Source organism: Podarcis cretensis, assembly GCF_951804945.1.
Source record: "Podarcis cretensis genome assembly, chromosome: 3".
NCBI lineage: Eukaryota > Metazoa > Chordata > Lepidosauria > Squamata > Lacertidae > Podarcis > Podarcis cretensis.
In genome coordinates, this window is record NC_137172.1 from 12,639,577 (window position 1) to 12,652,013 (window position 12,437).

The 12,437-nt window shown below is 46.1% G+C and overlaps 1 protein-coding gene across 3 annotated transcripts in view; it reads right to left on the reverse strand.

Annotated features, from left to right (window-relative positions):
• Positions 1-12,437, reverse strand: part of SPTBN1 (spectrin beta, non-erythrocytic 1) — a 243,782-nt gene that overhangs the window by 56,531 nt on the left and 174,814 nt on the right. For all 3 annotated transcript variants that reach the window (XM_079968376.1, XM_079968374.1, XM_079968375.1), the window contains 4 exons: positions 11,431-11,548; positions 5,828-5,986; positions 2,926-3,228; positions 697-850 (listed from right to left, as the gene is read on the reverse strand). In XM_079968376.1, the coding sequence (XP_079824502.1) occupies positions 697-850; positions 2,926-3,228; positions 5,828-5,986; positions 11,431-11,548 (734 nt within the window). The remainder of the gene's footprint in view (positions 1-696; positions 851-2,925; positions 3,229-5,827; positions 5,987-11,430; positions 11,549-12,437) is intronic.

The window sequence follows — 12,437 nt, forward strand, 5'->3', positions numbered from 1 at the left end:
CCGCTACTTTCCTCTGTAACGTGATGAGAGAGAAGTGCCATTACCCCACATGCTCTGCTGTAGGAAATTCCGAAGGAGCCACATGCAAAGTGGAACGTACGTACAGTCGTACCTTGGAAGTCAAACAGAATCCGTTCCAGAAGTCCATTCGACTTCCAAAACGTTCAGAAACCAAAGCGCGGCCTCTGATTGGCTGTAGGAAGCTCCTGCAGCCAATCGGAACCCGCAGAGGATGTTCGGCTTCCAAAAGAACGTTCAAAAACTGGAACACTCACTTCTGGGTTTTGATAATTTGGGAGCCGATTTGTTCGGGAGCCAAGGCGTTTGAGATCCAAGGTTCGACTGTATGTCCACAATGGGAATCTCCCAATTTAGCTGGTGCCTTCTGCTCTATTATAGTTGGCATGCTGGCTATGCCAGCCAAGGAGGAGAAATGGGGAGGAAGGGGGGAAATGGGGTATGGTATAGTAGCTCATGCCTCCTGACTGCTGGTAGAAAAAGTTGGGGCTGAGGAGGCACAGTGAGCCACAAATCTTCTGGACAAATGCTTTATTGGGGCATAGAGGCACCTTGGTCTACATAAAATTAGTTTATTACACTTGTAGGCCAACAAAGAGCTCAAAAGTGGCTCTCCACCAAAGGATAAGTAAACAAGGGCTTCCTAGCCCAAGCTGCCGTTTCTTAAAACAGACTTACCTTCTCCGTCTGTGGCAAATTTTTGGGCTGATGCATTGACCCCTCTCACTCTCTCGGCCTGAATGGAGATGTCAGCCTCGACAAGTGTGTGTTTCTGCAATAGGTCTTCCACTCCGAGGAGATGCTTGCCATAGTCTTGAGACAGCAACAACACCTGTTTGCACAAAACCACCCAGTCAAAAACACCATTTTTCTAAAGTTTCTGGGGGCAAACTTTTGTGTTTTACAGCTGGCTTTTTCATTAGAGAGGTGTATTTTGAGATCTAAATGGTATTTTGTGCCCAAATATGCATGCTTTGCTATGAAGCACTGGTGTTTCCCAGGTATGATGTGAGAACCAGCTCCCAGCGGGATGGGTGCCACTGCCATTTCACTGAGCATGAATGTCTGGCGAGGCAACCCACAAAAAATTCAAGATGGTAACCTTGCTGTATGTCAGCATATGTTTGCAGGCTATGAATCGGCAACTAGAAGCCCCTAAGCGAAAACCAGCCTTGCAATGAGTCCTGGCTGGTTTCCTAGCTGCCAACCCAGCAGAAAGGTATATGGAGGAGATGGTGTCTGTGGTAACAAGAAACCTTTTTGGAATGGGGATCATCTGTTCTGCTCTCAAAATTGCTGTTCCTTGCAACTAGTTGTGGGAACTTATCAAATGATCACCTTTCCATCACTCTGGCACTTGCCTGAATTATCAAAATTAAACAGTGCTATTGGAATCATGGGGACGCAGGTGGCGCTGTGGGTTAAAGCCTCAGCGCCTAGGACTTGCCGATCGAAAGGTCGGCGGTTCGAATCCCTGCGGCGGGGTGCGCTCCCGCTGCTCGGTCCCAGCGCCTGCCAACCTAGCAGTTCGAAAGCACCTCCGGGTGCAAGTAGATAAATAGGGACCGCTTACCAGCGGGAAGGTAAACGGCGTTTCCGTGTGCGGCTCTGGCTCTGGCTCTGGCCAGAGCAGCGATGTCACGCTGGCCACGTGACCCGGAAGTGTCCCAGGACAGCGCTGGCCCCTGGCCTCTTAAGTGAGATGGGCGCACAACCCCAGAGTCTGTTAAGACTGGCCAGTACGGGCAGGGGTACCTTTACCTTTATTGGAATCATGGCAATTAAAAAGTGCTTTGTTTGCTAATATGTTTAATTTAGTATGACCGCAGAATCTGTACCGTATTGGCCTGAATATAATCCGCACTTTCCCCCCCAAATTCTGACCGTGAACAAGTGCGGCTTATATTCGCGACCTTACGATATTGCTGCTGAAACAGCTGCCCTAGGTCCGTGACCCTGCCTTGCCTTCCAAGGCCGGAATAGAGAGTGCCCCCCCCCAGATGCCATCAGAAGGGCCACCGGGGGTGCGGGACAACGGTGCCCGCCCCGACGGTGGCTCCCAAGCCTACCCCAAACCGCCGTAAAGGGGAAAAGGGGGAAGGCCGCCAGCAAAGTGGAGTGGCTCTCCCTGCCGCCCCAGAAGCAGCCCAGGAGCTTTTTCCGCCTCCCACCCTCCATTTTAAAGGTACGGCTTATATTTGGGTGCGGCTTATATTTGGGCCAATACGGTACATCCTTAGTTGTGAGGCTTGGCTCTTTTTATTTTTAAAAAGATGGTCAAAGAAAATAAAAACCTAGGTAATTGCTAAATAATTACAGTCTAGAAGGTCCAACCCTCATGTTAAATTATTTTTGTATGCCACAACTGCTGCTCGAATTTTACTAGCTAAAAAGTGGAAAACACGAGAATTACCAATGGTGGAAGAATGGCAGATGAAGGTGATGGACTTTTCGGAGCTAGCCGACCTAACCGGAAGAGTCAGCGACCAGAAGGAGGAGGTGTATCAGGAAAAATTGTCAAAATTTAATGATTATTTAGTTAAATATGTTAAGTTAAATTAAGTAGAAACAGCTTGCAGATACTTAATTGGCTTAGGATTTTATATAAGTTAAGTGATTAATTAATATATTTAATTTCAAAATGAAAACATTTAAGGATCTTAATCTTCAAGTTAAATTTTATAAGAACTGTGATTTGGAAAACTGTTACAAGGATATCCAAGGGGAAGTGAGGCAGTCACTTAACAATGCTAGTAAGTGTAATTTTTAATAAGGTTATGATTTATGTTTGTTTGTGTTTGTTTGTTTATAATTATGTGAAAATCAATAAAAATTTTGAAAAATAAATAAAAATAGAAGGTCCAACTCTGTTTCTGAGCCTATTTGTTCCCCACGTCTGCCAATTACCTTCATCTCATCCATCCAGTCCATAATGTACAGCATCTCCTGGAATATCTTCTGCAGACCAAGGTTCATCTCCAGCCGTTGCCTGCGTGCCCTGAGCAGCTCCAGGAGGTACTCCCATAGGCGGAATACGTTGTCTTTCCTGGCCGTGATGCGTTTGATGTCGTGGTAGTTCTCAGCCTCCAGCTCCTTGGCCACAGCAACCACCGCCTGGACCCTTTCCTCGTAGGCGGCAATGTCTGTCTCGATGGCTTCGTGCTTCTTCGTGGCAGCCTCCACAGCAGGGAGGTCAAACCCAAAGTTGTCCTGTTAAAAGACAGAGAGTTCAGTTTTTTTTAATGGCCCTATGACAAGGGATACTGAATGTGAGAAGATTTATGGATGGTATTTCTTCACAAAGCGACAAGTTAGACAGAAGAATTCCAAACACATGGAGGTGAATGAATGAATGAATGAATTTTATTATTACGTTCACAGACCAGTTCCGGGTCACTTACAATATATGGAAAATCATAAAACACAACAGGGATACATTGAATTGCAATTGAGTACAACAGAGACAACTCAGATATAGCGGCAGTTATTGATCACTAAAATGCCTTCAGATTTTTTTTGTTCTGTTTCAATTTTATTTATAATTTCTCCTAAAAAATACAATTGTTCAAACGTTTTCCAATACAGTCATACCTTAGAAGTCGAACAGAATCCATTCTGGAAGTTCGTTTGACTTCCAAAACGTTCAGAAACCAAAGCGCGGCTTCTGATTGGCTGCAGGAAGCTCCTGCAGCCAATCGGAACCCACAGAAGCCCCGTCGGATGTTTGGCTTCCAAAAATAGTTTGCAAACCGGAACAGTCACTTCTGGGTTTGCGGTGTTCGGGAGCCAAAACATTTGAGAACTAGGCTGTTCGAAAACCAAGGTACGACTGTATATATTTCCTTGAGCATCAATTTCCCATCCACCCTTCCACAGTTTCCTCAAATTATCTATTGCTGCTGCATATTATAATGAATCTATACCTTCCTTCCTCCACCTTATTCTCAGATTAACTTTTTCTGCTGAGCTTACTCCAAACCTGCTAGCGTTTTCGCATGTTTACAATAGGTTTTTAAATAATCTACACACATTTTCCAATACCCCTTAAAAGCCATCCCTTCTTATTAGTTAAGCTTGCTAATTCTGCATATGGACCAGGTGTGCCTTTGGTCTGACACTTCTTACGTTATTCAGTGCTGCTTAAGTTGGAGTGCCGGCAGAGTAGAATTCAGAAACCGTGTCACCCTTTTGCCCTGTTCCTCGAATCCCATCCACCTGTCCTAACAGGTGGCTTATTGCCAGAAAGTCGCATAAGCTAATGTAGAAAACTTGGTGGTTGGAAGGAACGGTGCATGCCCCTATCTTGACTCTAGAGTAAGAACAGGGAACTGGATTTGGCTCCCCATGCCTGGCGACCAGTTTTGCCCATGACAGTGGTCAGCTGTTCATCTCTGCGCAAAATCTGTGTCACAGAATTTGGGGAAGGGCCTCAGTAGCTCACAGGCAGGGTTTCTGCCTTGCAAGCACAAGGTCCCAGGTTCAGTTCCCTGCATCTCCAGGGAAATGTCCCCTTCCTGAAAACCTGGAGAGACACTGCTAGCCTTAAACGGCTCAGGACTGCAATACCTCAAGGACTGCCTCCTTCCAGATGAACCTACCCAGACCCTGAGATCATCTTCTGAGGCCCTCCTTTGTGTGCCTCCTCCTTGAGAGGTCCAGAGGGTGGCAACACGAGAACAGGGCCTTCTCTGCAGTGGCTCCCAGCCTGTGGAATGCTCTCCCCAGGGAAGTTCGCCTGGCCCCTTCATTATACACCTTTAGGCACCAGGCAAAAATGTTCCTTTTAACCAGGCCTTTGGGTGATCCAATTTACATCCTAAAAAAGGTAAAGGTACCCCTGCCCGTACGGGCCAGTCTTGACAGACTCTGGGGTTGTGCGCCCATCTCACTCAAGAGGCCGGGGGCCAGCGCTGTCCGGAGACACTTCCGGGTCACGTGGCCAGCGTGACATCGCTGCTCTGGCGAGCCAGAGCCGCACACGGAAACGCCGTTTACCTTCCCGCTGGTAAGCGGTCCCTATTTATCTACTTGCACCCGGAGGTGCTTTCAAACTGCTAGGTTGGCAGGCGCTGGGACCGAGCAGCGGGAGCGCACCCCGCCGCAGGGATTCGAACCGCCGACCTTTCGATTGGCAAGCCCTAGGCGCTGAGGCTTTAACCCACAGCGCCACCTGAGTCCCAATTTACATCCTACGCCCTTTTAAAATGTGGTGGTGGTGGGGTTTTGGGGGGGAGTATTGAGTTGTCCTTTTTATTATGTATTTTAAAGTGAAGAAGAGTTTGGATTTGATATCCTGCTTTATCACTACTCAAAGGAGCCTCAAAGCGGCTAGCAATCTCCTTTCCCTTCCTCCCCCACAACAAACACTCTGTGAGGTGAGTGGGGCTGAGAGTCTTCAGAGAAGTGTGACTAGCCCAAGGTCACCCAGCAGCTGCATGTGGAGGAGCGGGGAAGCAAACCCGGTTCACCAGATTACAAGTCCACTGCTCTTAAACACTGCACCACACTGGCTTTTATATCTTGATTTTATTCCATGAATCACCCTGAGACCCCCCAGGTATAGGGCGGTATATAAATTCAATAAATAATAATAATACCAAGCTAGATGGACGAATGGTCTGATAAGGCAACTTCCTTTCTTGTGTCTAATTGCACCTTAGAAATAGGCAACACTTGATGAGCAGTCAGACAAGCTTTAATTTTCTCTGAATTCCACAAGGGGGTTCAACAAGCTGTCAGGAGCTCAGTGTGGAGTGGGTTGGACAATAAAATGTTACTTTAAACACACACACACACACCCCAATCTCACCTGAGAAACCAGACGCTGGTTTTCGCTCAACCACGTCTCCCTCATAGCTGCCTTGCGGTCAAATCTGCGGGCGAGTTGTTCCAGTTTCTCCTGTCGGATGAGCTCGTTACGCAGTGCCAGTTCTCTTTCATGTTCAGCTTTTTCCAGTCTTTCCCAGGCCTGGGTAAGCCAAAAAATATATGCATTTTTTTTATTAAAAAATGAATTTACATAAAGAAAAAGTCTGTGAGAAATTCTATTAAGTGCTGAATCATCAATGCACAATAATATTAATAAGGAAAGATTCGGATGGTTGGCCTTAATTAGAGAACAGAAGGCACAGTGCGTGGATTTGGGGTGGGCCAAAGTGTCACAGAAGTTAGTTTTGCCCAAACAGGCACAAAATACGCCTCTTTTATCCAGGTCATTTTCTTTTCATACTCTATTGGAATAACTCTGGGGCTCTGCATGGCAGTAAACATATGTTGTCTCACAGAACCTGAGGGCTGACACAAGGGCCAGAGAGTAGCTTTCTTTCTTTTTTTTTAAAGGACATGTTTCTAGATTTCATGGCTGCAGCAAAAAACTAAAGTGAAGTAAAAGCGTAAAACCTAAAAACATGGTATGTAATTCAGGACGGATATGAAAAACAAGGCTTAAGCTTCCTTTCAGTGTATCACTTTGGACCTGCAGAAAGAAAACGCTAAGAGCTGGGCAAGTCATTTGTATGGAACACTCTGTTCCTTTTACTGAATGTGAGACCCCATCCCCCCTAGTCCTAAGCATTGATTCTGCTTATTTAGAAAATGTATTGATCACTTTATATGCAAATAAATCTCAGAGTGATTTACAAAGCAGAAATCAACATAATGCAAAATCTTAATAATAATAATAAACAACCTATCAAAACAACATTATCCTGTACCAAAATTAGCAGCAATCAGGCCAGGATTAACTTTCTGGGAAGCCCTGGTGAAATAAAAATGTCTTCAAGAGGGGTGCCAAGTTCCCAAAAGGGACAGCGCCTGTCTTGATATCTTCTGGAAGGAAGCCCTATAGCACAAAGGTTGCGATGCTACTGATGGATGTTTCCATCACATTTATATTCCACCTTCCCTCACGGTAGTGCGCTCTCCTCCTTCTTGTTTTATCCTACAACAACCCTGTGAGGTAGGTTAGGCTGAGAGACCGTGAATGGCCCACAATCACCCAGCTGAGTTCCATGGCTGAGCAGGGATTTGTCCGCTATGCAGTGGACGCTGGCAGGCCCCTGATGACCGCAGTGACCACACCAGCAGACAGGGCTAAGCTGACATCTCAGATACCCTTGCTTCCCAAGCTGCAAAGGGTTTTGTTCAGTTGCCTACTTTGAAGCCAGAACCGTAACGGTTCAGTGCGTGAATGCTAAAAAGCAAGCCAGTCTATTTGTCACGTAAAGAAACAGATCTGTAATTAGCCACATGCCGTTCCGGAGGGTTTTTCCTAAATCCTGGGGATTGTCACGCTGCCTGGAACACAAGGATCTCCAGGATCTTACAGACAAGGGAGTCTTAACAGACAAATACAGGAGTGGGAGAGTTTTATAGCTTGAAGCGATCCGGAGCCAAGCTTGCGGATGCAAGCAACAGCTGCCCTGCGAATTCCAGCCAGGATGAAAAAGCAAATTAGGGAGGCTTACCCTGTTTTAAAGCTCTTTGCTATTCCCCCCAGGGATCTCGCTGAGCTGCTTGCTGTTCAGCTGGCTAAACCAGAAAAGCAGCTCCCTGGCTCCCCCCACCCCTATCTCGGCATCTTTGCTGCGCTCCAATGAGACTCCCTGCAAGATGCCCCCATCGTACACAAGGGTCTTCTACAAGGAGGAAAGGTTATTGCATTTGGGACTTTTTAATTTGGAGAAAAGGAACGAAAGAGGTGACATGATCGAAGTGCATAGAATTATACACGGCTTGGAGAAAGTGGCTTGAGGGAAGTTTTCTTCTAATAACAGCAGCAGCAACAACGATTGCATGCCGCCCATCTGACTGGGTTTCCCCAGCCACTCTGGGCGGCTACCAACAGAATATTAAAAGCACGATAAAACATCAGACATTAAAAACTCCCCCCTCTCTCTTTCAGAACACAAGAATGTGCAGACACCCAACGAAAATGAATGTGGGAGGCTTCAGGACAGGCAAGAGAAAGTGCTTATTCACAGTGATGATGGCCATCAACTTGGATGGCTTTAAAAGAGAATTTGAGATATTAATGGAAGGTAATGTTATCACTGGCGACGACCCCTAATGGCGATGTTCTGTCACCTCTTCCTTATCACAGAATCATAGAGTTGGCAGGGAATATGCAGCTATGCCCTATGGGGATCGAACCCACAGCCTTGGTGTTATCAGCACCATGCTCTAACCAACTGAGCTAGAGTGTCCGTTGCTGAGAATTGCAGATGGGGAGAGCACTGTTGTGTTAATGTCCTGCTTGCATGCTTCCCATCAGTATCTGGTTGGCCACTGTGGAAAAACAGGGTGGTGGACCAGATGTGTCTGTCAGTTTGCATTGCTTGGTACAGAAAGTATTGATCTGATGTGTAGAGATCTTTCCTATTGTAATTAATTCAAGAGGGTTCTGGAAGCTGCTCTGTGTGAAAGAAACAAGCAGAAGGTTCCTGATGTTTGGGTTATACCTTCAGAGAAGCTGAGTACAATGGCTTAAACTGATTCTGTTATCTCTTTCTGTCAAGGTCATGCTGACTATAATAATAAGGCCAGAAGGAGCCTGGGTTTCACTCTTTTCTATCTCTCTTCCTTCTGGTGTGGTGTTCTGTATACAGTGTTAAGGTTTAGTCTTATTATAAGTTATTGTATGTTAAATCTGCTGCAACTGGATTTCTTATGGACAGTGCCAATCCTGAATGTATTGGATTTATGAACATTATGCTCAATTGCCTTCAGTAGCAGTAAAGCTCTGCTGGATGAAATACTAATTGCCTCTGATCTATTTTTTGGGGAATCCTGCAACCTTTTAAACTTTTTACTCTGCCAATTATATATCAGAGTTCTGCTCTGGATCAATATGAGTAGAATTTGTGACAGTGTCTTTGGCCTGAGGTCCAACAGGGCTCTTTTTTCATGTTCTCTCTCATCCACCTGAGAAAGATAATTCTGGGTACAATGTTCTATCTGCACTGAGGCGAATAGAAGCCACAGAAGGGCACAATTGCCTCTCTCATTCCAACAGGCCAGGCATTATCCATTGGGTCTTACTAGTAGCTTGCACACCATGTCTCAACATAAGAAAAGCTCTGCTGGATCAAAGCCACGGACCATCTATGCCAGCGTCCTTTTCTTACAGTGGCCAACCAGATACCTATAGGAAGCAACTTCTGCTCTGCAGTGGGTAGCAAGTGCAGTCCCCCCGGGAGATCAAAACTGCAAGGAAAGGTTGAAGGAACCAAGTATGTTTAGCCTGGAAAAGAGGAGACATGATAGCCACCTTCAAATATCTCAAGGGCTGTTACATGGAAGAGGGAGCCGACATGTTTTCTCCTGCTCTGGAGGGTAGGTTTCAAACCGATGGCTTCAAGTTACAAGAAAGGAGATTCCATCTCAACATCAAAAATAACTTTCTGATGGTAAGAGCTGTTTGACAGTGGAACGGTCTCCCTGATAGGATGCGTCCAGGAAACGGGGGCAACTCGCAGGCCCCCAGCTGGCTCCAGCCCACTGGAACAGCATCAATCGGCGACTTGTAGCTTCAGAAGCCTTTAGAAACGTGAGCACGCTCTAATCAGCAGAGTGAATAACTCTTCACAATGGAAGTGGCAGACAGAGGCATGTGTAAGGCATATTTAAGTAAAGGTAAAGGGACCCCTGACTATTAGGTCCAGTCGTGACCGACTCTGGGGTTGCAGAGCTCATCTCGCTTTATTGGCCGAGGGAGCCGGCGTACAGCATGACTAAGCCGCTTCTGGCGAACTAGAGCAGCGCACGGAAACGCCGTTTACCTTCCCACCGGAGCGGTACCTATTTATCTACTTGCATTTGACATGCTTTTGAACTGCTAGATGGGAAGGAGCAAGGACTGAACAACAGGAGTTCACCCCATCGCGGGGATTTGAACCGCCGACCTTCTAATCGGCAAGTCCTAGGCTCTGTGGTTTAACCCACAGCGCCACCCACATCCCTTACAAGCATTTTATTCGGCATAGTTCAGGACAAAGAAAACATGTCTGCTCTCTTCTTGTCCAAGCAAAAAGCATAGGCAAAAGCAATATACAACGGATGTTCCCAGCAGACTGTGCTGGAAGTAAACAGACATGTGGCATACAACAACTCCCCATGCCTGTTCTAAAGGTGGAATGGAACTATATCCTAACAGGTTGCAGACTCTCTTTTGGAGGTTTATAAGCAGAGGTTGGGTGACCCTCTTTCATGGATGCTTTAGTTGAGATTCCTGCATGGAAGGGGGTTGGGCCAGATTGCTCTTGGGGTTCCTTTCCAACTTTGCAATTCTATGATTCTATGAAATGGGGTTGCTTTAGTGGAGCTATGTGTACATAGACAAGGAAAGGTGTCCCTAGAGGGCACTTTTGAACTGTTGCAGCTCCTTTTCAGTGGTGGCTCCTCCGTTTTTGCAATGCCCACCCCAAGGAGGCCTACCTGGAGAGATTTCACATATGGCACTTGTGTGCGATTTCAGGCTTGTTCTTGGCTGGAGTTCGTGGCTATTACAGAGAGAGCTTAACAATGAGCCCTGGTATGGATATCATGTGAAGCCAAACCTTGGTTTAGTGAGGTGAGGGAGCAAACAGGATCAGAGAAGGGGACATCCTCTCTGAGACCAAGCACATTTGTCCATTATTTGGTTGCCTAATAATAATAATAATTAAAAAATATATATATATTTATACCCCACCCTCCCCGGCTAGAGCCGGGCTCAGGGCAGCTAACACCAATAAAATTACAGTAAAAACATAATGGGGGGGGGGAACCAATTTAAAATACAATTTAAAATGCAGCCTCATTTTAAAATACTTGATAAATCAAAACCATAAGGGGAGGGAAACATAAGGGCCAGACTGAGTCCAAACCAAAGGCCAGGCGGAACAGCTCTGTCTTGCAGGCCCTGTGGAAAGATGCAGGGCCCTAGTCTCTTGTGACAGAGCTTTCCACCAAGTCGGGGCCAGTCCTAAAAAGGCCCTGGCCCTAGTTGAGACCAATCTAACCACCTTGCGACTTGGGACCTCCAAAATGCTGTCATTTGTGGACCTTAAGGTCCTCCGCGGGGCATACCAGGAGAGGTGGTCCCGTAGGTACGTGGGTCCTAGGCCGCATGGGGCTTTAAAGGTCAAAATCAGCACCTTAAACCTGACCCTGTACTCCACCGGGATGTGTTATGCAAACCAAGCCACTGTTGTGGTGGTGGTTTTACACCATTTAGAGGTGCTTTCTATATATAAAAAAGCAGTCTGTAATTTTTAAAATAAGAAAATGAATACTACGAATAAAGGCATGCTAGAAATCCTATCCCTGGTCCACCTAGGACTCTCTGCATGGAACGGCCTGATTCCACAAAGTACCCATATCTCAGCTGCTTACACTACAGAAAACAATTAATCCAGGAAGTTGTATATTTACCTTGTTGATATCTGAGATGAGTTTCCCTTCCCTGGGCATGTACACTTTCTGATTATTAGCCCTCATTTTGCTTTGGATGGTGAAGAGAAGGACTTCCAAGTTTCCCTTTTCTGTGAATCTAAAAGAAGATAAAAAAACGAGGGGAGCCGAAAGGGAAACGTTATCTCTCAAAGCAAGCGACCAGACATTTCGTCCCGAGATCTACCTATTTTATATGGTTGACAGTTCTTGTTTTTTGAATCCCCCCTTCCCGGATTTTATATTGCTGTGTGCAAGACACATGCGCTCAGCTAGAAACAGCTGGTTCAAATGTCACAATCCGGACAGGTCAGCCGATTGACCGTTTGCATTTAGCTCCCAGCAGATGAAAGGAACAAGCTTTTATTATTATTATTAAATCTTTTCTCGCAGTGTCTGCTTTGTGCGCGCCTGCTGACCGGTGAATTTGAAGCCTCACTATGCGATTCCTGCAGTTGACGGCAAAACGCCCAGCTAGGTTTCCGCCGCAGGATCGGAGCCTTCGAGCGTTTACAAGAGGCACGCATCCTGCTTTTCAATGCTGCACAATTTGTGCATTTTCAAACAGGCATGTCGGAGTCAACTTGATAAACATTCTGGGTATTGCTCTGAAAATCACCGGTTTAAACTTCCTCTGAGTTATGCTACCGTGAGATAAGGTACATGGCTCAATCCTGAACAATATGCTGGAGTGTACATAGAGCTTTTTTGCGAGAGAGGGCTTCCCTCTTCACTCCAATGTCCATGTGTGCGATGAATGTGCGTGTCTGGGGCCTCTGCTGACAGTGAAGAAAACGAGGCACCAGCTCCTGGCACATTAGAGGTCCTGTGAGTCGTGGTGTTTTTATGATGTCTGATGCCCCTGGGCAGAGGACAAGCTTACTCACTTCTCCAGGTAAGTGTGTATGAAATTACCTGGGAGTAAGCCACCGATCTCAGTGTGATTTACTTCTGAGTGTAAATACAAAAGAGTTTCCTGTAAAATGCAG